The sequence below is a fragment of the Nasonia vitripennis genome, assembly GCF_009193385.2.
Source record: "Nasonia vitripennis strain AsymCx chromosome 2 unlocalized genomic scaffold, Nvit_psr_1.1 chr2_random0007, whole genome shotgun sequence".
NCBI classification, from domain to species: Eukaryota; Metazoa; Arthropoda; class Insecta; order Hymenoptera; family Pteromalidae; genus Nasonia; species Nasonia vitripennis.
Window position 1 is genome coordinate 1,685,442 of NW_022279614.1, and position 24,894 is coordinate 1,710,335.

General features: G+C 35.8%; 1 protein-coding gene across 15 annotated transcripts in view; it reads left to right on the forward strand.

The window, feature by feature from the left end:
- Nucleotides 1-24,894, forward strand: part of LOC103316186 (endophilin-A) — a 541,748-nt gene that overhangs the window by 369,483 nt on the left and 147,371 nt on the right. For all 15 annotated transcript variants that reach the window (XM_031925198.1, XM_032601554.1, XM_032601552.1 and 12 more), the window contains one exon: nucleotides 24,185-24,288. In XM_031925198.1, the coding sequence (XP_031781058.1) occupies nucleotides 24,185-24,288 (104 nt within the window). The remainder of the gene's footprint in view (nucleotides 1-24,184; nucleotides 24,289-24,894) is intronic.

Here is a 24,894-nt window from a genome sequence, read left to right on the forward strand (position 1 = left end):
TCAGGTTGAACTCGACAAATTTATAAGTATTATGAGATACCGAAATATTTCTAAGTTTTGTATCTACTCAAGGCGTAATTTGCTCTTGAGTAGAGACTAGGCGCTGATGTTGCGCTGGGGCTAGTGTCTATCCATAGGCCGCGCATGGCTTTTTATAGGAAAGAGCTAGATATCTAAGAGAGCGCGGATTGAGCCGGCGAAATTATTCGCACATTCATACCTCACACCTTTATACAGATAAGCATACGAGGATGCGCGCGCTTCGCCGCCGCTGCGTCATCGCTCGCTTCTATTTTACACATACATACACACTATCCTTGGGCAAGCTTCGCTACGCCGCTGCGTGCTCGCTCTCATTACGTAACTATGTGCGCGTTGTGCTCATACTCTGCCGCTGCTGCTGGTATGCGTCTGTTGTGTTGCTGGTGGCTGCTCGGCTATAAGCTGGAGTGTTTACGAAAAGAGAGGGGCAATGGAAAAGCCCCGAGTGGTTTCTGTAATACAGTATAATGACTTTAGTTTTATATTTATTTCTAAATACGCGATGGATTGTGTACGGGGCAATACAGACCATAAAACAGTTTTGAACCATTTACATAAGACTCGATACAAAAAAAGCTCGATACTTGAGTTCTACACAAATTAACGTCAAAAAATTTAATAGACCAAGTTTCCATTTGTGAATCCTAGCTGAAACGAAACGAAATCGGGCCATTTTTGAAACAAATAATTACAGGCAATAAAAAATGGATTACGTACGACAATAATGTGCGAAAGAGATCGTGGTTGAAGTCCGGAAAAGCTTTTCGAATTTGCGAAGCCCGTATTGACTATTTCTGTGTTGGCCCTCCTACATTTGGCATCAACGTCGATAAAGTAGCGCCAACTTTTGCTGCTTTATCGCTTACTACTTCGAGATGTAGTTTGAACGTTAGTCTTGCATCGATGGTGATGTCCAGGTACTTGAGGGTCGGTTGAGAGACAATCTCATGTCCATCCACTGTCAGTGTTATTGTCTCTATTTTTTTCCTACTAGAGATAAGAATAGCTTCGGTTTTGTGGCTGGACAGTTCTAGACTTACCTCTGCTAGCCATTCGTGTATTATATAGATAGACTCCTCAGCTATGCTCCTCATTTCTTCTCTGTGTTTCGCCACCACCACTACTGCAATATCGTCAGCAAAGCCTACTACTTCTTTGGGTAATTCTAGTCTTCGTACCCTATCGTACATAATGTTCAAAGTTGGTGTGCCAAGTTTTGACCCTTGGGGAACGCCTTCTATAACTTCATAGGTCTTAGTACCCTCCCTAGTGTTATATAATAGGATTCTGTTCTTCAATTAGTCGGAAATAATTCTTCTTACATAAAAGGGCACATCCTGCTTTTGGAGTGCCTCGTGTATTTTTCTGAATTTGGCCGAGTTGAATGCATTTTTGACGTCTAATGTAATCGTAACTATGGCGCAGTAATCTTTTTTTCCTTCTTTCCACCTTTTCCCGTCTAGCTGCTCGCGCAATAACTAGGCTAACTGCGTTCAGTTTCGAATGATTCTTCCTAAACCATATTAGTGTCCCGCCAATTCACCTTGTCCTTCTATAAAATGGTCCATTCTGACACAAATTATGCGAGCATGCAGAGCGCACGGTGGTCTCAAAATCAAAAAAATGGCACAAAAACATATCTTGATGTACCTAGGAATGAAATAGGATACCGCTTATTTATTATAAACCTGCGTATAAGGTTAAAAAATCGATAAAGTTAATAAAAAATGTAATTATTATTTCCGCAATTTATAAAATGATTGAAAACAAAAACTAACTCTACAAATAAGTGCAGATATATGTTTTCGATGTATTTTTTGACGCTGAACCCGAATTTGATGTCGGAAATGCAGTAAATAAAAAATCAGCCCCTAAAATATGGCAAAAATCGCCCTGATTTCATGTAATATCGACTTATTTTCGAGAGGTGAGTAAAGATACGGGTTTTCGATGTACTTTTCGACGCTGAATTCGAAAATGCAATAAATTCACAATCAGCCCATCAAATAGAAAGCTTACTGCTTAATTATTTAATAGTTGTTTCAGTATGCAGTATTTATTATAATTTTTGTTATCACGAATCAATTTCTTGTCTTTTGTTCCGGTGGCACTCGCTATGTGCACTGTTGACCTTCTTGTCCCATTAGTATACTAGTAGTACGCCTACAGTTGTGTACTGTTCTTGGCATAGCCGCGTCACAGGCTTGGGTGATATTCTCCATCGCCTGCTCAGCCTTGCTATTTGCCAATTCTAATAGTTGCATTTATTTCAATGCCAGCAGAAATATCTTCTTAACAAATGTCAGGTCTACAATAGATCCTGTGTCTCCTCTTCTGAAAGTGTGAGTGCTACCCTGGTTAACTAACACTAGATTTAGAAGAGCAAATGCTTCCAAGAGCACCCACCTTCTTTGATTAGTCCTTTGATTGCTACATTCTGCGGCCCATGCGTTTAAATAACCTGCGATAATTACTGGATTTCTTCCGGCAGCATCCTGCACGAGTCAATCTAGCTGCCGCTCAAACTGTTCGATCGGTGCATAAGGCAAGCGGTAGAAGCTGTATACGTGTATACCTGCTACCTTTGCGCGGACGAAACCTTCATCACGAGTCATCATTTGTTCCTGGAGACTAGCGTTCCCACATGCCCAGATTGCCGCTCTGCCAGTGTTGTCCGTTTCCCATGATGGCTCGTCCAAATCTCTGTACTGCTCACATATAATGGCTATATCTACCTCTGTCTCACGGATGTACTGAATAAGTAAGTCCTGTGCTGTTTCAAAGTGATTTAGATTTAGCTGCACTATCTTCATTGCCTTTGTTTATTTAACTTCTCTACTGCAGTTCTGTAGACTGAGCATGTGTGGCTACCAGCTGCGTGGTCGAGTTTCCCTTTTGCGTCTCTTTCCTGACAGAGTATGCAGTTCGGTTGGCTGTTACAGTCTCTTGCTTTATGTTTTCTGCTCCCATATTTGTAGCAACAGTTACTTTGATCTTGTGTTGCTGTGCACCTTCTGGTAATATGCCTAAAACCTAGATATTTATAGCATCTTAGTGGCCGTGTTTCTTATTGTACCTCTTGGATTCTGCAGACTACTCATCCTATCTTGATTTTCTTCTTTCCTATCACCTGCTTAGCCATTGCCGCTGGCATTCCAATGATGTCGCAACACGCGGAACGCTGAAGTTGGAGTAGAAGAGCTCCAGTCGCTGTCCTACGTAGTCTGTTGACATTTTTCCCCAGTATCTTCAGTTTGGGGTCCGCCTTTATCTGCCTTAGGCTGACTGCGTAGGACTTGCCTGTAGTAGCTTTTCCAATCAGGACTTCATACGGTGCGGGTATCGGCCTTTTTGATTTCCGACCACCGTGACCCTTTTACCGTTTTCTTTATTTTTCATTTCTATCTGCATTATTTCCTTTTTGGTTCCTGCCTTCTCCCATGGTTGTTCCATGACTTGAGTGGCAGATGAGCTCTATGGACTTTCTAGTTCGACTACGCTCGGTTTCCTGCCCCGCAGACTTGGGTTAGTTTGTGTTTTCTCTCTTCCCATTCCTAGTCGCTGGCACAGTTGTAACCCGTCATCCGCCGAGCAGATAACCCTAAAGCTAGCTCTCATGTCCCGAGCAAGATCATTGATCTTCTTGTGTACATTATTCGGGTCTCTGACAAAATAACTACTTTATCAATTTCGTCGCCCAGATGATTCAGCCGTGAGCTTCTGCGTTTTAAGCAGGCACTTCCTTCTCCGTTGCAATAGATCTCTTCTACCTACGTATAACTTGTACCTATGTTTCTATCAGAGGCCAAGTTAAAAACCTCTGTATTCAGCTTGAGAGTTTGCCCTCCCCCTTCCCCGATATTCCATGGAGCCAGCGTCGGCTACCGGGGCTTTCAACTGATCGGAACCGGCAGCGGGACTTGGCTTTTTTTTTGCCTTACCTGCTTGGGGTAGTGTTATTGTAAATTCACTATCTATATTTAGTTTTTTTCAGAATTTCTTTTTCTAGCCTATTTGGTCCGCGGAACATATTTTATATCTGCTCTACCCTTCGACATGTTGAGGAGACCTCTTTGCGACGATGAGCATTCCCCTATCCGCCACCCAGGAAACGCGCCACATACAGGGTATCGGCGTCACCGCGTGGATGTGTGTATGCGTGTGTGTGTATGTGTGTGATGTTATGCGATTTTCCGTATGGAGGATATCCATTTTTTCAAAATGATATTGTCATCTTCAGTTTCAAGTAATATACCAGCCTATGTACAGGTAACTAGTTCACCTTGATAGGATGGTACGATATGTATTTACATTCAGTATTTTCCTGGTAATAAATAAAAAAAAAAAATAGAAAAAATATACAAAATTCGAAAGAAATTTAACATTTAGTTCGAAGATTCTAAACTCTCAAGGTGTCAGTCCTGTGTGAAGTTAAGAAAGCTTAAAAAGCTGTAAAAAACGTATGATTTATTAAAATTATTTAAGAAGTTGAAAATAGTTTGAATATCTCGTTCAAGCAAATCGTGAAATCTCTAGGAAAGCTCATTAGTGTAAGGGCCAGAAGTTCATCACTACTACAAGCAGTAGTTAAAAAAGAAAATAGATAGAAGGCAAAATTTGAGTAGATTAGAAAAAAAGAAAATGACGATGATGATGACGATGCTGATGATTTGGATGATGAAAAACCTGATATAAGCAATATTGTGGATACAAACGTTCAATTGATGCTTAATGTACTAGTACAAACCTTAGATATATTATATGAAGTGCGAAAAATGCGTAACGATATACTAGTGATTAGAAATACTCCTATACGTTTTAAAAAAGCTAAATTTATCATCGGTGATGAAGAGTATGAAGAAATTTCAGGTTTAGTGGAAATTTTGTTTAAGAAATATCTTAATAATACTTTAATAACTGACGATGACAAATAAAAAATATGCTACGATTCTAAATGATAAAAAATAGTGCTTCAAATATTTATATTTTTGCAGAACATTTTATTTTTTATTTAACTTGACTTCAATTTGTTAAAGTCAATTTATGGTTTGATTTTATCTTGCTCATTTTCAAGTAAATTACGAAACATGGCTGATTATCCACCTGCAGAAATTGTTGATATGATATTAGTTTTAGGGAAATGTCTAAACAATTATGCAACTGCAGTAATACTTTATGCTCAATGATATCTAGATAGCAGACATCTGACTGAAGTAATAATAAGAAGTTTAACTAAAAGTGTTCGGAATGGAGGTCTCGTTTGTCAACGGCAACATCGCGAAAATGACGAAAGTGATGCCCGACGATAGTGAGTTCTAACTATTTTAGCGTGTTTTCATACGGATCCGCATATCAGTGCTCGGCAAATTGAAAGAGAAACAGGTTTCCCAAAAAGTACTGTTTCTAGCATTAAGGCCACATCAAATTTTAGCACGCATAAATTTTTGTCAATTTGGCTTTGCAAATGCTCTAAAACGATCGTCATTTGCTTAGATATGTTTTTTTTTCTCTGATAAAGCTAAATTCTAGAGCGATGGTCAACTCAATAGGCGTAACTGTTACTACTGGTCGAACAAAAATCACCATTGGTACAGAGCTTTGGATCACCAAAATCGGTGGAGCCTCATGGTACGGTGCGGAATAGTGAAAAGGTATTTGATTGGACCCTATCTCTTTAACAGGAATGTTGATCGAGGCTCTTATCTAGAGTTGATTAGGGATCATTACGTGTACTATTAGAAAATGTTGACTTTGCTACGCGGGTGAGAATGTGACTTCAACAAGATGGTGCTGCACCACATTTTGCAATTCACTGGTATTCGTTATTATAAACATTATAAACACAGATTCGTTCATAAATCCCCTAAAGCTCGAAGGTCATAGCGTTTGAACGACTTTTTTACATCTTATCTTCCCAAAAATACTAGAAGTTAAAAGAACATAATTTACAGAAAGATGATCCCGAAAGTACTGAACAGTTTCTGTTTAAATAGTTCTTTTGTTCAGATTACATGAATTTTTTGGTTAATCGGTTTGTGACAGTGCACACGCACACACCTAAAACAGCGTGCACACAGCACATACAAGCGCGTAAGCAGCGCTTACGCACACATAGACACTACACGACACGCGCCTACGAGACGCATGCCGAGTCGACAGGAGTCACCCGCGAAGCATAAGCATAGGACAAGCAAGGTAGGTGCGAGAGAGAGAGAGAGAGAGAGAGAGAGAGCGACACACCAGGCAATGAAACCAAGCCTGGTCACTCTTCCGATAACTGCGATAGCAGCAAGAGGTACCCGGCGCTCTCGACGAGGCGAGAGAGCGGATCAGAGGGCGAGCATCGACCCAATCGAAGGGAGAGGCACAGCCGCAGGCAGAATCTCCTGGGCGCGTGAGAGCGAGAAGGAACAGGGCACGAACAGCTTGACGAATTCCCGGAGCAGCACGCGGCCGACTTCGAGCAACGCAGCAGAAACTGACGGCTCACCGAATATCCTGTAAGTGTCGGCGTGCAGCGCACCTGTTACTCTCTCTCTCTCTCTCTCTCTCTCTCTCTCTCTCTCTCTCTCTCTCTCTCTCTCTCTCTCTCTCTCTGTTGTCTGCTCCTCGCGCCTCTTGACCTCAGCCAATTCACTGCGTAGGCTGCAAATCTCCGCAGTGTTGGGCACAGTGCTGCCGTTGTCCTGCTGCATTGTCGGGCTCCTCGATGACAGATCTTGGATTTATGCCTGCAGCTCGGTGATGGTGGACTGAGCATTGTATATGCGAGTTTTGAGTGCAGACAGCTCATCGAGAGCCTTAAGTCGCTTCTCCAGCGGGCCCAGACGCTGCTCAATTTTAGAAATCCTCTCCGACACGATGATCTGGGTCTTGAGGGCCTCCGTTTGAGCATTACGTATGTCGTCAAGTGCTCCGCGAATGTCCCTCAAAGCGGCCTCAACGGACGGCGTAGGTGTTGGTCCGGCCGAGCGGGTTGGTGAGGGGTTTCTCGATGTGTTGGCTGATGGTGGTGCTGACCTCGTCTTCTTGACCTTGCCTGCTGCTGTTGTTGCAGTTACTCCCGTTGCTGATGTTGTAGCAGAGGTGGATTTAGTCCTCACTTTGGCACCCTTGGCGTTGTTGTTGTCTGCCCATGAGGGACAGGCTATAATCTGCCTGTTGTTCACCACGATAGTCTTGATGTTGATGGTGTTTTGGCTCTTGACGTGGTAGTACAGACCACAAAATTCACACTTTTTGGGGTCTTTGTGCTGTATGGGTTGTTTGGAGCTGCTGCATGCTTGAAGAGGCACTTCCACACTCTTCTCGCCGTTTGCACTCATTTTTCGTCGATAACTTACTAGCAGTCGGTAAAGCAGATATTTGTAGGAGAATGATAAGTTATCGACGGAGTGAAAGAGTAGGTATCGTGACTCTTACGGCTAGATGGAGCGTTAGTGGAAAGAGCGCGAAAGTACCGACCTTAATCAGTGTGAAGGCGCCTTGAAAGTTCTCCCACGATGCAGCAGATGTCGCCACGATGTTGATTGCGGAGAGAAAGAGACGCCGTGCAAGTGAGAAAACAAGCTAAGCCAAGCAGATTTGTAGGTTAGGAGCCGTGTAGAAAGTTTGGAGTAGAAAAGATGACAGAGAAAAATTGCAGCCTTCGGCGATTGATGTATCATCGTGACGGTTGCAAAAGGGAGCGTGCAACTATTTACAACAGAAGAGGGCCCGAAGGCAAGAAGCAGCAGAAAAGCAGTACAAAAAAAAGATGGATCAGCAGAACTGTCAAATGTACTCACCAGAGAGACAGAGAGACAACTGTGTGGTCGTTGTCACGGGTTTGCACTATACCAGTGAAACCTCGCTGCACCTCCTCGCTTTCTCAGTTGTGAACGCGCTTGACCCCACGGTCCTCAGAAGAGACGTAGCATCCGTCAGAACCATGGGGAGGCTTGATGATACAAACAGCTCCGCCAAGGGTGACGGCAGACTGCCACCACTAGCCGTCACCCTATCTTCAAGTGCGCCTGCACGCTTGATCGTCGTCGCCAAAGCCCGGAAACGCAAGCTACTCACTAGCGAATTGGACGCTACCTTGCTGGAGGAGGCTTAAGCTCCGAGTCCTGACCATCAAGGGCTCATCAACATCAACGAGCTGCTCCCCTCAGACGTCCATAAGCTGCGTACAAGGGCTAGGCTGGAGGCCAAGAGGAGGCAGGGCTGCCGAACTTTCGTCAGAGATGGGAGACTTTACTTGCGCTGCAACAATGACAGCGAGCGTGCTACCATCATCACCACCAACGCCGAGCTGGAAACTTTTTTAGCCCGGTTTCCGCCCGCTGCCAACATCGTCCAACACTGAGGCTACAACACACACACATCAATCCACCACACCCACCATCAAGCTCATCTGCCTTCATCCTGTTCTAAGGTATCTCTGTCCGAAGGTCTACGAGCCTGCCATTTTAATGCGAACTCGCTTACGGGTCACATTGAGATGATCAGGCTTTTCTTATCCACTCGCTCTCCATTCCACGTAATAGCTGTTACTGAGACCTGGTTGAGCGGCAAGGTAACGTCCATCCCTTTACTGGACGACTACCTACTGTACATACGAGACAGAAACAGAAACGGAGGAGGTGTGGCCCTCTACATACAAAATTCACTGACAGTTAGCGTTATTTCATCATCTGACGGTGAATGGTCTGGCAAGCCACGCAAGCCTGAATATCTCTTCTGTGAGGTATCGGCAAAGGGAGTCTCTCCTATCTTCGTGGGGGTTGTGTATCATCCACCTCATGCTCCATTCCTTCAAGGCTATAACTTCATAGACCAACTAACAACCCACATACACAACTATTCCACGAAGGTCATAATGGGAGATCATAATCGTGCCACGCACCACAAACAGGGTTCTGATACCTGGCTTGACTTTTGTCTAATCGACGAGCAGGATCGCCTGCTGTCATACTGGAAGACAAACTCACCTTTCATCAACGGACATGACCTTATCACGGTCACTCTCGACGTACAGATTCCACGATACGTACCTAACACATACTCTTACAGAAACTTTAAAGGAATCAGCTCCGAGAAGCTAAAGGACTTTCTTAGCGCATGTGACTGGTCATCCCTCACCTCTTCATCACTCGACGAATACATATCTACACTTAACGCTAACCTCACTAACGCCATCAATCATCTCGCCCCATTACGCACTGTGACACCAAGAAGACAGCGTCACCCGTGGTTCACCACGTGCTTGACTCTAAACTCACGTGAAAGGAGCACGTTACACAAGTGTGTAAGCGTGCTCACTCGCTAATGTACAGGCTCTACTTTTTCAGAAAGAGTACCAATCTCAGGTTGCGCAAGCATCTCGTGCAAGTGCTCCTATTTCCGATCATCGACTACTGTTCTCTTGTATACTGTGACCTGACTTAGGACTACAGAGGCTCGTGAATACAGGAATTCGGTACATCTATGGTGTAAGGAGAGATGAGCGCATCTCCCCGTACAGGCGGGAGCTGCAGTGGCTAACCATCAGTTAACATATTTTGTTGTGAAGCATGTTATAAAAGAATAAACATTTATAAATTATATTTGTTTGTATAAATATGTTTTATAAGAATAATAAAGATTATATACAAAATTTTTTTTAAATTACATAGTAAAATATTATAATATTTCTTTGTTGGTTTTGTCAACCTGCATATAATTTTGTTAATTCATTATTTATATTTATAATTAGAAAAATTATATACATATATATATATATATATATATATATATATAATAATTATGGTGTCAGTAATAATAATAATAATTAAATTATTTGTAATTATGACATATGAAGAAATAAAAATATAAGAACATCAATTAAAGCAATTAAACTAAAAATATGTGTTTTAATTAAAAAATATTCTCATAAAAAATTGCCAAAAATAATCTCTAATCATTATCACATAAAATATAATTCAATAATTAATATAAGCTTGGGGTGCGTAATGGCACGGGTTGTGCGATTTTATTAAAACACACATAGCCACACACACACACACACACACACACACACACACATATATATATATATATATATATATATATATATATATATTGCAACGACCAAAAATTTATAAATTTTAATTTTGGGGCCTGCGCCCGACTAGATACGTTATTTTTCTAAAGTAAAACTTAAATTGATAAAATGGAAATTTTTGATTATATATTTATAATACAAAAAGGTTCAATGCAGAAAGAAAAAACATACAGTGGTATTGGCGATCTAAACAAGGTGATTAGCAACAAAAATGATACAATTATGCACTTATATGTAAAAAGTATAAATGCAAATTTTGATAAAGTGAAAATATTTTTTGAAAATCTTATCGTCAAGCGATTTGCTTTTGTTTTTTTCTGAAAGATTTGATCAGGTAAATCATAATTTTTTTGAATTGATCGAAAGTAACTATATATATGAGTCTTACAACGATAGTAGGATTAATAGGAATGGCGGAGTTATAGTATTCGTAAATAAAAAAAAAGGTTCAGAGCACAGAAATTGTTCAACAGGGTAAAATAAGAATTGTAAATACGGAAATTAACCTAAATAATAATAGCAATATTGAAAGGCTATAGCCGGGTTACTATGGTGAAATGGCCCCCTTGGAAAATGTATATATGTTATATACCATTCGATGGGGGATAAAAAAAAACTCCCATAGCCAAATTTTTAGCTCTCTGCCTAGTGCGCATGCGCAGTAACGTCGATAAACGTGTTTTTTTGATTTTATTTTTTTCTGAAGTCCCTATAGGATAAAAATTTTTTTAAAAATTCACATTGGTGTATTTTTATGTCATGAATAACTGCAATTTTTTTGGGATTACATAACCTCAAATATCGGATCTAAAAAAATTATTAAAGTTTTCAATCGATATTTTGACCCCCTTGTTTTTGAGGTGCAACTTTTTAAGTAGACTTTTTTTGTGTACTTTTTCCCGTTCTTTACGATGGCACTAACGTTTTTTCCTTAAAAATGGTGGCACAACTCGATTTGAGCCAAAAACTGATTTTTTTGCCATTTTTTCACGTTTTTAGCTGGTTATGTTACAATTTAGTTACTAAAGTGACTCCTTTTGAGTAGTTTTGCATATCTTCCCATGAAAACATAATCAAATGAAATATTTTGTTCGCTCCAAGCCGTATTTTTTATATTATCTTACGTTTTCAATGATGGTCTTATCAGAATTTTAGGTAATAAAGGGTTTCTCTCTATATATAAAAAGAATATCGCCTCTGTCAGTGTCTGCTTTTCTCTTTAACCTAAAAATGCCCTCATTTGAGTGATTTAACGCCGAAAAAGGCCATTTTTGGTACCATGTAACCCAAAACTAACCTAAAAATGTCATAATGCAAGAGTTTTCACGCAAAAAAGCCTGTTTTTAGCTAAACATAGCCTTGAAATCGATCGTTTGAGGGTACTTTTGGCGTCTTGTGGTCTTAAAAAGGCCATATTTGGCTTATCTGCCTCTACTTAATTGATTATTCAAAATCTATTGACAGTAATAATTATCAGGTAAAAAGGAATTGAAGTTAAGTATGTTCAATTCGTACAAAGTATAATTTATTATCTTCATAGGCTATTTAAAATAAATTATGGAACGTATACAAGTAGCTTTTTAAAAATAACGAATGTTCACAATAGAAAAAATGATTCACTCATCATTGTCACTATCTTCATCAATACACACTTCAATTTGATCATTAAGAAACATTTTAGACAGAATTTCAGCTGGTCGTATGATTTTTGATAAATATCTTCCATGTGAAAGATAATAGATTATGGCAGCAATATGCGCACAACATCCTATAGTACGGTTACCGTTAGCACAATCACAACAGTGTCTTAAGATGCTAGAATAACCAATACCATTTATGGTTTATACTCAACGAAACATTTGTATTGTTTTCTGTTAATATGCCTGGATTGAACTTCAAGTTTGAGAATATTGTTAGTCTCTTTTGAATATCCAATCTTCAAATTATTATCTGCGTCAAGCATTTCCGCTAAGTAAGATATTGTCTGTTTAAGCTGATATGTTCCTGTAAACAGAATTTTCAAATCTTTTATTGTTAATTCAGGAAAGTCTGGTAAATCATCCGAAGTTATTATTTTAAATGGTAGTTTCCGACGACTCCATCTTTTGTCTGCTACTAAAACTGCTAATGTATTTTCAACATTTTTTCTAGATTGCATAGCACTAAATATTTCATCTTGCATGTCTTCATCAGAATCTAGGCGTTTGCCAAACAAGTTATTTAAGTAGCAAGAAATTTTACAATAAGATCCAGTATTTTTCACCATTTTATTATCAAGTTTGTGATCTAATAACCTATATTTTTTCTTTTGAACTCCGTGCACTGCTTCAACAACCCATCGCAGTTTTGTCGTGAATCTTGTTTCATTTGATTCTTGCGTAGAAAGTTGAGATTTTGAACCTTTGAGTGCAGGCATCAAAACAATATAACCCATATTTTCTAATTTTTGTTTAATGTCCCTGAAACCTCTATCCAGTATAAAAATGTCCCCTTGGCGAAGAAGTTTCTGTAAAATATTCTGCTTCTCTTCCAATATTTCAATCAGTATTGTAGCATCATTTTTATTTGCAAGATATGGACCTAACTGGTCAACAACATAACCATTAGTAGTACATATAGTAAATGGTTTAGTCAGAGGAACTTTTTATTGGCCTGAATAAGATTTTCTTTGGTACTCGTTATTAGAGCTTTTTTCATGCCTTATATAAGTACCATCAGCAATCAAAATAAGTTGTTTACCAGGATGTAATTTCTTTGCCATATTAGAAGTTTGATTTTCAATCAATTCATTTCTGTCTACATTTTCTAATCCAAAGTGTTTTGGTAGTAAATCTTTTTCGAAAGATAATAATACTGATTGACAAAAACGAGATACTTGTTGTTCGCTTTCAATGTCAAATATTGTAGAGATGAGCGAGTTAGAATTCCCAGAGCGCATTTTGAATAAAAATACGACAATGGCTTGTGTCGCTGTCCTTACACAGGAATTCTTCAGAGAAGTGAGTTGATCTTTAAGATAATTAATATTTTCCCACGTTAATCCCGTAAAAACTTTCAATTTTTTTTCAGGCATGGAAAATTCAGCTACTGTATCTAATAAAGTTTCGTCTGCTTTCATTGATAATTGACTCAAAAATTGTAGTAATTCATCAATATATACCGTACTTGTAGTGGAAAAAATATTAATTTTATTTAGTTCATCTTCATAAAATCTTTTTTTAATTAAATGTGTGCAACAGCATCTATTGCTATGTGGAATAAAAACATTCATTTTACTATAAATTTGAATTCGGGCCTCTAAAGGAACTAATATATTATTAGTCTGTTTTTGGTACCCACAAACAAAGCAATATTTATGTGTCGCAATCGTCCTTTGAATAAGTAATTCCGTGGTTGCTCGTACTTTTTGTTCCTTTATTGTGTATACAGATGATTGTGTACTTTCCTGAGATGATGAAGTGACAGTTAGCTGAGAAAATGATTCAGAAACATTTGAATCTTGAGACGAAGCAGTTGCTGGAACATTAACCTTTTTAGGTTTAGAGCTTGATATGTATTTGGCTAATCGCTTTCTACATGAATCACAAATTACATCATGGATGTAAATATCTTTATTTGATAATTGTTTAGCATATTCGATTTCCTTTTCTCGACCAATTGATTTTCTAATATAAATATTACACATGGCACATCTTCGATCATCGCGTTTCCTGATGTTATCTGACTCTTCATTACTATTAGATGCCATATTTATTTAACCATTAGACAAGAAGATCACTTCTGAAATAATAAAATATAAATATTTTACAATACATTTAAAAATGCTGTTAGTTAGTTTTTAAAAATCTAAAAAAATTGTTTGCCTTTTTTTAAATTAAAAACTAGAATGAATAATAAATATTACAAAAATATTATAATCTAAGTTCTTGTATAATCCAGTTTTCTCAGTAGCTTTACATGAAAAGTAAAAAAATAATATTGCCTAGTAAAAGTGAAATAAGTTGTATTTCATTTATAAGTTTTTTAAGCAAATAATTTTTTTTTGTCATAAAAACTGTATTGAAGTGCTTGCACCTAGTGATTTTATAAAATCAACAAACCTATGAAATTATTATATTCAATTTGTTTTTTTGTAAAAATATGTTCTTGTATCTAGACATGAATAATAGTGTATTTTAAAATAAATAAATAATGTTGTTTTTAATGATGTTTCATATACGTATGTGTTTAAAGCATAGGTTAGCTTGTGTTTACTTTATTCATTTTACATTTTTTTAACTTAAAAGTTAATTGACAATTAATAAGTTCGCATCCTATTAGTTCTATTTTTCATTTTTATTATTTCTCATGTATTGTTTTTATGTAAAACCAAATATTTTTTCTCATCTCATAATAATTAACTATAGTAAAAATCACATCATATATAGTCATATGCAGATATTTATGTGCATTTTTTATTAATTTGACAGTATTTTATACATAAACAAATTAATTATTGTTCAAGACTTTCTATATTTTATCAATTTAATCATACTTGTATAATTAATATACCGCATTACATCAAAACATGCAACTCATCAATCGTCAAATCCGTTTCTAGCAAAAGTTTATTGTCATATTTTATTCAAATGTTTTTCCTTCTTAATTTTATTTAGTTAATAGTTTCAACAACTTTATGTTTAACTAATTTCTCATTTTACTTTATGTGATTAGCCTAAATTGGTTAAGTTAAATAGATAAAGACTCGTTCCCCTTACATGCATTGTACGTATATCTATATCTATAGGATTGAAAATTCATTTTTATTAATTACTTTTTTGTTAGCTTATTGATTTAAAATCTGATTGCTATTTTTGTTTTAGGATAAGATCGGATCTTTATGCGAGTACTAAAACAGTTTATAATTTAATGTTGGTTTAAACTTTTGATTTTATGCAAGAATTTAATAACGTACACAACATGTTTTTCTTATTTAGCGTATAAAAAGGTCTAATAATTATCTGTTATTATTATTACATTATTATATTATTATATTATATTATTATATTATTATATCATATTATTATATTATTATAGCATATTATTATATTACTATATTATCTGTCATTATTTTTGATACAATTACTCTTAATACTACAGAATTTATAATAAAAATTTTATTTTTCTACCCATTAATAAGTCTTACTCTGCATATACCGGTAAAATACAAGTGTATTTATTATAAATACATGGGAGATTTTTTATTTATCAGTAGGTTGGTTACAGTATTTTTTTCAAAACTCAAAGTGTCGGCATAAAAATAACATTTTAGATATTAATAATAGGTTTTGATTTTAAAGAAGTTATTTAACAAAATATTAATTTATTGTGTAATATGTATTAGAAATACATATAACCTTAATATCAAAGCATATAATCTGTGATGTCAAAACTTTTGAAAAACTTTGTTAAATCTTCATTTTTTTAAAAGATATGTAAAATATATAGTACTCACTTTAAATATACAAGATTGTTAGTTTTGAAGTAAACAGCAGAAAGATTTAAAGTAGCCGCGTCAGCCTTCGGTTCCAACTAACTCCAATGTATTTGAAAATAAATACTTAACTACTTTATTATTTTTTCTAGTATTGCTATCAATTATCAGTCAAAAGCCGAAATAGTAAAAAGAAAAATCGAAACAATTTTTATTTGCTAGATTTTAATTTACTTTAAAAGTTATAAACTTATACTAACAGCGTTTTCACCATTCACTTGTATTAGTATATTATGGAGAAAGTACAATTGAGTCCGTCGTCCCGTACCGACCTCGGGACATACCGTCTGAAATAAGCTGTTTTTACGGGATTGGCTAATTCTGTACCGTCGATTGGGTTATCGAACAGAATTAGCCAATAATATAAAAGTGACTTATTTCAGACGGTATGTCCCGGGGTCGGTACGGGACGGGACGGGACGTATTGTACTTTCTCCCTTATATAGACAATTGTAAGAAAAAAAAAAATTAGTTTTGAAAAAAACAATGTTGGCCATTGGTTTGCGCATCGTTTAATTAATTAAGAAATCAAAATACTTTATTTGTTTATGCTCCTGATAATTCTTAATTTTATGATTGACCATTCACTACGCAGATCGTCTGCATTGCAGCCGCCGCGTCAACCGCGCGGCCAAGCATAACCTTTTATTATAAATAAAAATAAACAATAAACAAAAAAGTGCGACAGAGACAATACTTTCGACCAATCACAGAACGTTTAAAAAGAACATAACATTAGCCATCAGTTTTATAATAAGGTGATATCACAATTCTGATAAGACCATCATTGAAAACGTAAGATAATATAAAAAATACGGCTTGGAGCGAACAAAATATTTCATTTGATTATGTTTTCATGGGAAGATATGCAAAACTACTCAAAAGGAGTCACTTTAGTAACTAAATTGTAACATAACCAGCTAAAAACGTGAAAAAATGGCAAAAAAATCAGTTTTTGGCTCAAATCGAGTTGTGCCACCATTTTTAAGGAGAAAACGTTAGTGCCATCGTAAAGAACGGGAAAAAGTACACAAAAAAAGTCTACTTAAAAAGTTGCACCTCAAAAACAAGGGGGTCAAAATATCGATTGAAAACTTTAATAATTTTTTTAGATCCGATATTTGAGGTTATGTAATCCCAAAAAAATTGCAGTTATTCATGACATAAAAATACACCAATGTGAATTTTTAAAAAAATTTTTATCCTATAGGGACTTCAGAAAAAAATAAAATCAAAAAAAACACGTTTATCGACGTTACTGCGCATGCGCACTAGGCAGAGAGCTAAAAATTTGGCTATGGGAGTTTTTTTTTATCCCCCATCGAATGGTATATAACATATATACATTTTCCAAGGGGGCCATTTCACCATAGTAACCCGGCTATAGCCTTTCTTTCATGTTCAGATTTTATGACGTATCTAAGACTGAGTTTATATTAGACTTAAATGAATTTCTGATAAAAAAGAGGAACATTAAAAATCATACAGTAATAGGAGATCTCAATATTGACATATTAGATTGCGATCGTGTAAGTCAAGAATTTCTATGTAATTTCTTTGATAAGGGATATATTCCTAGATTCGTGGAATTACAAGGCAACCTGTGGGCATTGCTAAGGGATCATGCATTAATAATATTTTCATAAAATCTGTTAACTTAAATACGATTACTTATAAACTCAAATTATCTATAACAGACCATTACCCTATATTTATAACTCTCAATAAAATGAAAATGGTACATAACAAACCAACAATAGTTTTAAATTATAAAAAATTAATAAATATTGCTGAAACAAGAAATTGGAATGAAATTATCACAATGCAGGATCCTAATTTGGCCACAGATAAATTGTTGTATGAGATTAAACAATGTATGAGTCGTCTAAAATCAATCAAAGAAGGTTTAAACAGGTGGGGAGGAAAAATAGGATCACTGATGCGATAATCAAATCGTGCGAAACCAAAAAATTCTTGTATATATACTTATGGAAATTGGATATCAATAACGAGCAACTTAAAACTGAATACAGAACCTATTCCAAAATCTTAGAGAAAGTTATTAAAGACGCCAAATATAGATATGATAAAAAACTAGTCAAAAAAATGCTAATAACCCAAAGAAACTATGGGAAATCATAAACAATAAAATTGGCAAAAAAGATCTAATTTTAATCTAAAGTTATATAAAGATCAATGATATTAAAGTTACAGAGAAAGTTAAAATATCTAAAAACATGAACAAGTTTTTCTGTGAGATCGGCCAAAAATTAAGTAATGATATCATGCAACCCAATAACGCTAAATTTAGACTAACGGATAATAATACAAAGTCTATTTTTCTAAAACCTACAAATATGAATGAAGTGAAAAACATTATAAATAAATTAAAATTAAAAAATGGTGAAGTGGACAAAATAAATGCGAAGTCTTTAAAAGTAATCTGCAATTGTAATGCGGTACCCTTAAGGAGTTCAGGCTGGGTTAAATCCTGCAAAAAAACAACAAAATATTCGTCCAAAAAAGTTTTCTTTTTACGTAAATTAAAAAACAAAAAATATCTTCTGAAAATATTTACAATATACACTATTTTCACTCAAAAATAGCATATATATACATATATATATATATATATATATATATATATATATATATATCCTATACAAAATCACTGACCAAAATTCATGACATTTTACTATATAAATAAGTGTTTTTAGTCACATGCCACGGCTTTCTGAAAGATTCGGACAGTCTTCTTTACTCTACCCGGGCTCAAAATGTATCTTAAACATGCCCCCTCAGACCTAATGGAAGACATTTCCAAAAAATATTAATTAAATGTTGTTAGCAACAAGTACAGGGTAAAAAGTATTAATTAAATTTATTAGCTACATATACAACGTATGGTAATAATATTTAATTAATATTTTTTAGAAATGTCTTTCATTAGGTCTGAGGGGGTTTTCATTTTCATTAGGTTTAAGGTACATTTTAAGCATAGGTAGAGTAAAGAAGACAGTCCATATCTTTCACAAATCCGTGGTAAGTGACTAAAAACACTTATTTATATAGTAATATGTCATGAATTTTGGTCAGTGATTTTGTATGGTATATATATGATATTTTTTGGTAGAAATAGTTTATAGTGTAAATATTTACAGTAAATATTTGTGCATAGAAAAAGCTATATATCCAGATGCACTAAAAAAGGCCAAGATTATTCCAATATATAAAGCAGGGGGAAAACATAACATTACAAATTATAGGCCTATCATAACAAAATGACATAATTTCCAAACATCAATTTGGTTTTATGAAAAATATTGGCTAAAAATTGTTTGAACTATATCACGCAAATATTGTATTATAAAACAATACCAACGATAGTAACTTTCCTCGATTTGGCTAAAGCTTTTGATACAGTCGACCATAAATTGTTATTAGATAAACTGTATTGTATTGGTATTAGAGGTCAGGCATTGGATCTTCTTCAAAGCTATCTGAATAACAGATATCAAATTGTTAAAATCGATAGTGTAGAAAGTGATAGCTTACTAGTGAGTATGGGTATTCCACAGAGTACGATCCTGGGACCACTCCTATTTATTCTATATATATAAATGATTTTTTGAAGTTTATCCCACTAGAATCAGTTCTGTCATATGCAGATAATACTGCAACAATTGCTACAGGTAATACGTGGATAGAGGCGCAAAAAATATGAATGAGTTTCTTACTGTGATACACAAATGGTTGGCGGCAAATAAGTTATCTCTAAACGCAGATAAAACAGTTTGTATGACATTGGAAACTATTGCGATAGTGTGCCGAAACATATAGACGTAAAAATTAAGAATAGAAAGGTATCTGGAGTTGAGAATTACATATATTTGAGAATTGTCATTGACTTTAATCTAAAATGAAATAAACATATCCAATATATAATAAAAAACAAAGTATCTAGTCTATATTTTTTACAAACTATCACACACTATGTCAACAGAAACACTAAGAATGATTTACTATGCATTATTCCATAGCATAATCAGCTATGGAATACTAACCTGGGGTGGTGCCTATAGAAATAAAACCGTTTATTACAAAGTTTACACAGGAAAATTCTCAAGATTATCAATAAAAATAATTTTACAATATAAGACAGTTCATTAAACCTTAAACAACTATTTAATTTTGAATCCCTTAAAATCCATTACCATGATATCAAAAGTCAATTCCAAATGTCTACAAGTGTGACTAGGAAAAAACGCTTAATTGTACCAAAAAGCAAAAACGAGTAACTGATAAAAACAGTTATAATAATACTATTATAATTTTTAATTCACTACCAAATGAGCTCAAGGGATTAGATATAAGCAAAATAGCGGCAAAAAGTAAAATTGAGAATTAGATCAAAACCAAAACTTAGTTTTCCATATAGTTTAATTTTATTTCAAATTGTTACATTTTTAAAAATAAGATGTAAATAGTGTTGTTTTAGCATTCTGATGATGTAATTATCTTAGTTTTTAAGTACTAGTTTTTAAGTTTTAGTATTAAGTTCTCAACGCTTTTTTTTGTTACTATTATTATATACCAAGCTTGTACACAAGTAACTAAGTTTACCTCTACAAGGCTTGCGGGTATGCGTACTGTAAATTTATACTATGAAAGCTTTGTCTTGGTTTAATAAATAAATAAATAAATAGGAATACGAATTTCTTCTATAAAACATGGTCAGTATATTAAAAATACTATCCGGTAACACAACCGGTAATAAGAACAGAAAAAAGTGACGATTCCTTCTCTCATCGTGAAGTCTTATCCCATGACAGTTTAATGAATTTATCAATAATATTTTAATGTCTGCATACTTTGTGTGTGTGTGTGTGTTTTTTTTATGTGGTGTAGGCAGCTCTGCACTGGTGACCCTCCGACACCGGACTCTCACAAACAGTATCGTTAAACAATACCTTCGTAGAGCCCGTTAATTAGCCTACTTAGCTTCTCCTTTGAAGTTTGACATTTCCATACATTCTCCATTCACCAAGGTGATCAGGAGTTCAGAATCAAACTCGTCTTTTTCATTCTGCATCGTCCAGCCGTCTGCTTCCTGCAGTTTTGTTCGGTCGTCTACTTCGTGCAGCATCGACTAGTCATCCTCCGGACAGACTCAACCCCGACACCTACGTTTCTCTGCATCAGGTGAGGGAGTCTGGGCTCAACGCAATTACCTATGTTCTTGAGCATGGGTCTAAGGAATACTTAGAGGTACTTAATCCTAGCTCCTACGTTCCTCAGCATTGGGCAAGGAAGTAAAAGCTCAACTCTGTGGCCTACGTTTCTCTGCATCTGTCCAATGAGCGTATAATATATACTACTTAGTGGCCTTCGTTTACTTTTATAGTTTTACTCGGCTGTTTCGCCTTGTCTTTTCCTTCCTTTCTCTTCGACATTTCTAACCTTATTAAAAATTGTCCTTACACAGTTGTCAACCTCCGACGACAGTAAAGCTGTCATCATTAACTCAGGTGTCACTCTAGACTAAAAGTAACACTCAAGTTCTTCTCATTTCATTTCGTATCGCGAACAGTCACAGAAGACATGCTCTGCATTTTCATTTGCTTCCAAACATACTGGGCAATTTGGGTTGTCCTCTATCTTGAAGTGGTATAGATAGGCTCGAAAGCACCTATGTCCGCACAAAAACTGCGTATGGTAGTTATTCACTTCCCCGTGTCGTCCATTGGTCTAGTCGAAAATCTTTTCACTAGAGTCCCATCGTCTTTGCCACGTAGCTAAGGTTTGTTCCTTCGCGGATTTCCAAACTTCCTTTTGAGTATTGTCACCAAGCCGACTTTCTTCGTATATATTCTTTCTTTCTGTTGTTAGCAGGTTAATAGGCGGCATTCCTAAAATAACGCACACTGCATCTTTTGATACTGTTCGGTAGACAGAAACGACCCGTAATGCGCTTCTCCTATAAATTGTTGACAGCTTTCGTGTACAGTTACACTAGCTAGGAGTAACCTTTAACCCATGTTGGTCCAGCTACATTCGGCATGAGCTGCTATAGTGCAGCACCGACTTTTGCTGCCTTATTGCTCACCCTCTCAAGATACTGCTTGAACGTTAGTCTGGCGTCCATGGTGATTTCTAGGTACTTAATGGTTGGCTGGGAGTCTATTTCGTGTCTGTCCACTATCAGTGTTATTGTCTCCATTTTCATTCCAGCAGATATAAGGATCGCTTCTGTTTTATGGCTAGTAAGCTAAAGTCCTGTCTTCTTTAGCCAATGGTGGATTATACCTACTGCCGCGTTAGCAATTTCCGTCACCTCTTCCTTTTACTTTGCCATTACAACTACTGCAATATCATCTGCAAATCCTACAATCGTTGCCCCTTTGGGTAGCTCTATAAATGTATATATATATATGTATATATAAATGTATATATATATATATATATATATATATATATATATATATATATATATATATATATATATATATATATATATATATATATATATATACATTTCGCGGACTGAGTGCGTACAATGAAAAATGAGTTGAAAGATTGTAGAAGCGAACCGAGCGTGTATAAAATTTGTAAATGTTAAAGTGCGGACTGAACGCGTGTAATAAGTGATATGTTTAGGAACTTCTGAGCTAACTGAGAGCCGGGACCGGAGTCGTAATCGTGGGCAAGCACGTGTGAAGAAAAAACTTGATGATGCGGACTAAGTGCGTATAGTTTTGTTGACCGGCTGAGAGCCAGGACCGCCGTGACTTCGGAGTGCGTACTCAGGAAACTCGTCATGCTAGGCCCATAACTCTAATTGCCTCCAAGAGAGGTTTTCAAGCGATTTTTAAATAGGAGAGAGAGATTTTCTTCCTACGCATGGGCCCAAAAACCTCCTACTCTAGCGGAATTTCCGGGGGAGAAGGTAAGATTACTCTCGATCCCCTAACGCAGATAGCGACGCTTGCACTATTATTTGAAGATTTCTATATTTATAAAGAATCGTCAATAAAGTACCACACTTGCCCATTCGCAACTGCAATAAGTAATAATAATAAATTGTTGAGCATCTCAGTCTGATTCAGTAGTATATAAAACTATAAGTATGGTCTCCACCCTGGTAGAAAATAACCCAACAGTTGATTATGGTTGGTCAACGAACCTGCTAAAAACGTCCCTTTGGCCAATAGTTTACCGTTGAAAAGCATTTCTACCAGGGCATCTTCATTAATCCGTACATTTGTATAAGAATTCTATTCTAATTTCTCCTTAAAAATTCATGAAATCATTGAAGGAATTGCCAAGTGTTTGCAGCTTGTAAAGTTTCAGTATATGCTTATAAATATACGTTAATGAATGTAGTGATATCAATTTTATATATGTCAAGCATCAAGCATTAAAGTTCAGCAGGTCAGATAAGATCAGCTGACTAGTGGTTATAAAAAAAAGGTTACAATTTTCAATCTCGAATCACGATCCCTCGATGGTGCGAAGAACTATAAATGCCTGCGATCTGCCCGCGTTGCAATGCTGAAACTGACCAAGACGCCTGCTTCTCGCGATTACGCACAATCATATTTTTTTGCACGCTGTACGAATCACTCGTTAAAGTCAGTCTCAAAGACGAGAGCTGATGCGTTTACATCGATAGTTGGAAGCTATCTGTCCGTTTGACAGACCGTGGTTCATACGTGAGACCCCGAATCTTGCCTCGCACTTGCGCAACCTCGCGTTTCAATAATGCGCGAATCCACCCGATTTCGCACCTTGTTATAAGGCATACAATCGCAATTTTTGACAATTTAAGATGTTTCCGTCTTCTTAATTCAAGCGTAGACTTGACTTTTATAATATTAATATCTCTCCGTACTCAAATGTGCAGTTCCGCTACCGAAGTCTGAGGAGATCTAAACGGCGATTCCGGATGACAACTCTGACTGTTGGACAGTGTGAATATTTTCTGGAGAAATAGTACCCAATAGCTTGGAAGCTAGTGTAATAAGCAAGCTTACATGCCCGGTGCTTTCTCGAGATCCACAATTACCACCTCTAGTCGAAATTTCTTGTATTATTAAATCCAAGAAATCGTACTTCGTAACTGCCACTAGCTTCATATCTTTATATCTATAAATGAAAAAAAAAAATGTTTTCTTTGTTCTCTTCAGATATACCAAAACTGAATATTAGGTTCATGCATTAGCTTTACCTAGAATTAGTGGTCTAGCGCACTAGAGTAAGATCACTTTTTTCCCTTCTTTTTAGACTCTTTTTTTAAAATCAGCCATTGCTACATTTTAGCATTGACGTCGGCAAAACCCTAATATCAGTAAACTTTATATTCGTCAGAAAGAGCCTTTTTAAAACTCATGCTGAAAAAAGTACTTTTCTAAGTACTTGAAAATTATGAAAATATTCAATTTTTTATTTGCTTATCATTAAATAAGTATTCTTATGCATTTTAATTAATATTATTCTAATTATAAAAATTAAAATATTTACAGATAGAACAAGTAGCACAGTTGGCAACATTCAGTGAAGCGTTATTAGATTATCATCAACAATGTACGGAAATTCTGAAGGTTTTATGTGAAAAATTAATAGAAAAGTACGTATGGATCACAATGATTTAATGTAAATCTTAGTAGTAGTAATTCCTTATACTCACCCACACCCACACACACACATGTGTGACACACACACATATATATATATATATATATTTTTACTGATACATAACCATTTGACACTTATTATTATAGCAAATAGCGAAACAGGGTCTATGATACGATGCACTATAAGTATACAACAAATGTACCAAAAAAATTTTAACTACAGCAGACAATGTCATAAGTATATGATCTGCGTTAGAATTCCAGAAAGACCAAAATTATAAGTCCAGAAAAATTCCCTGAAAAATTCGGAAAGTGCAAAATTTCATCTTTACATAAAAATATTGCAAAATCACATCCTGAATGGCGAAACATGGTCTACCATACAAAGCTCTAAGAATACAACTAATATACAAAAAAAATGTTCACTTCAAGTAGACGATGTCCAGGTATCAAAATCACATCCTGAATAGCGAAACATGGTCTACTATACAATGCTCTAGGGCTACAACTAATGTGTGTAAATTCCGGGCGCTTCTATGTTACATTTTAAAGGAGAAATTTTCGGTAATGTTATAGCTCTCGTTTCAGTAATAGAATTT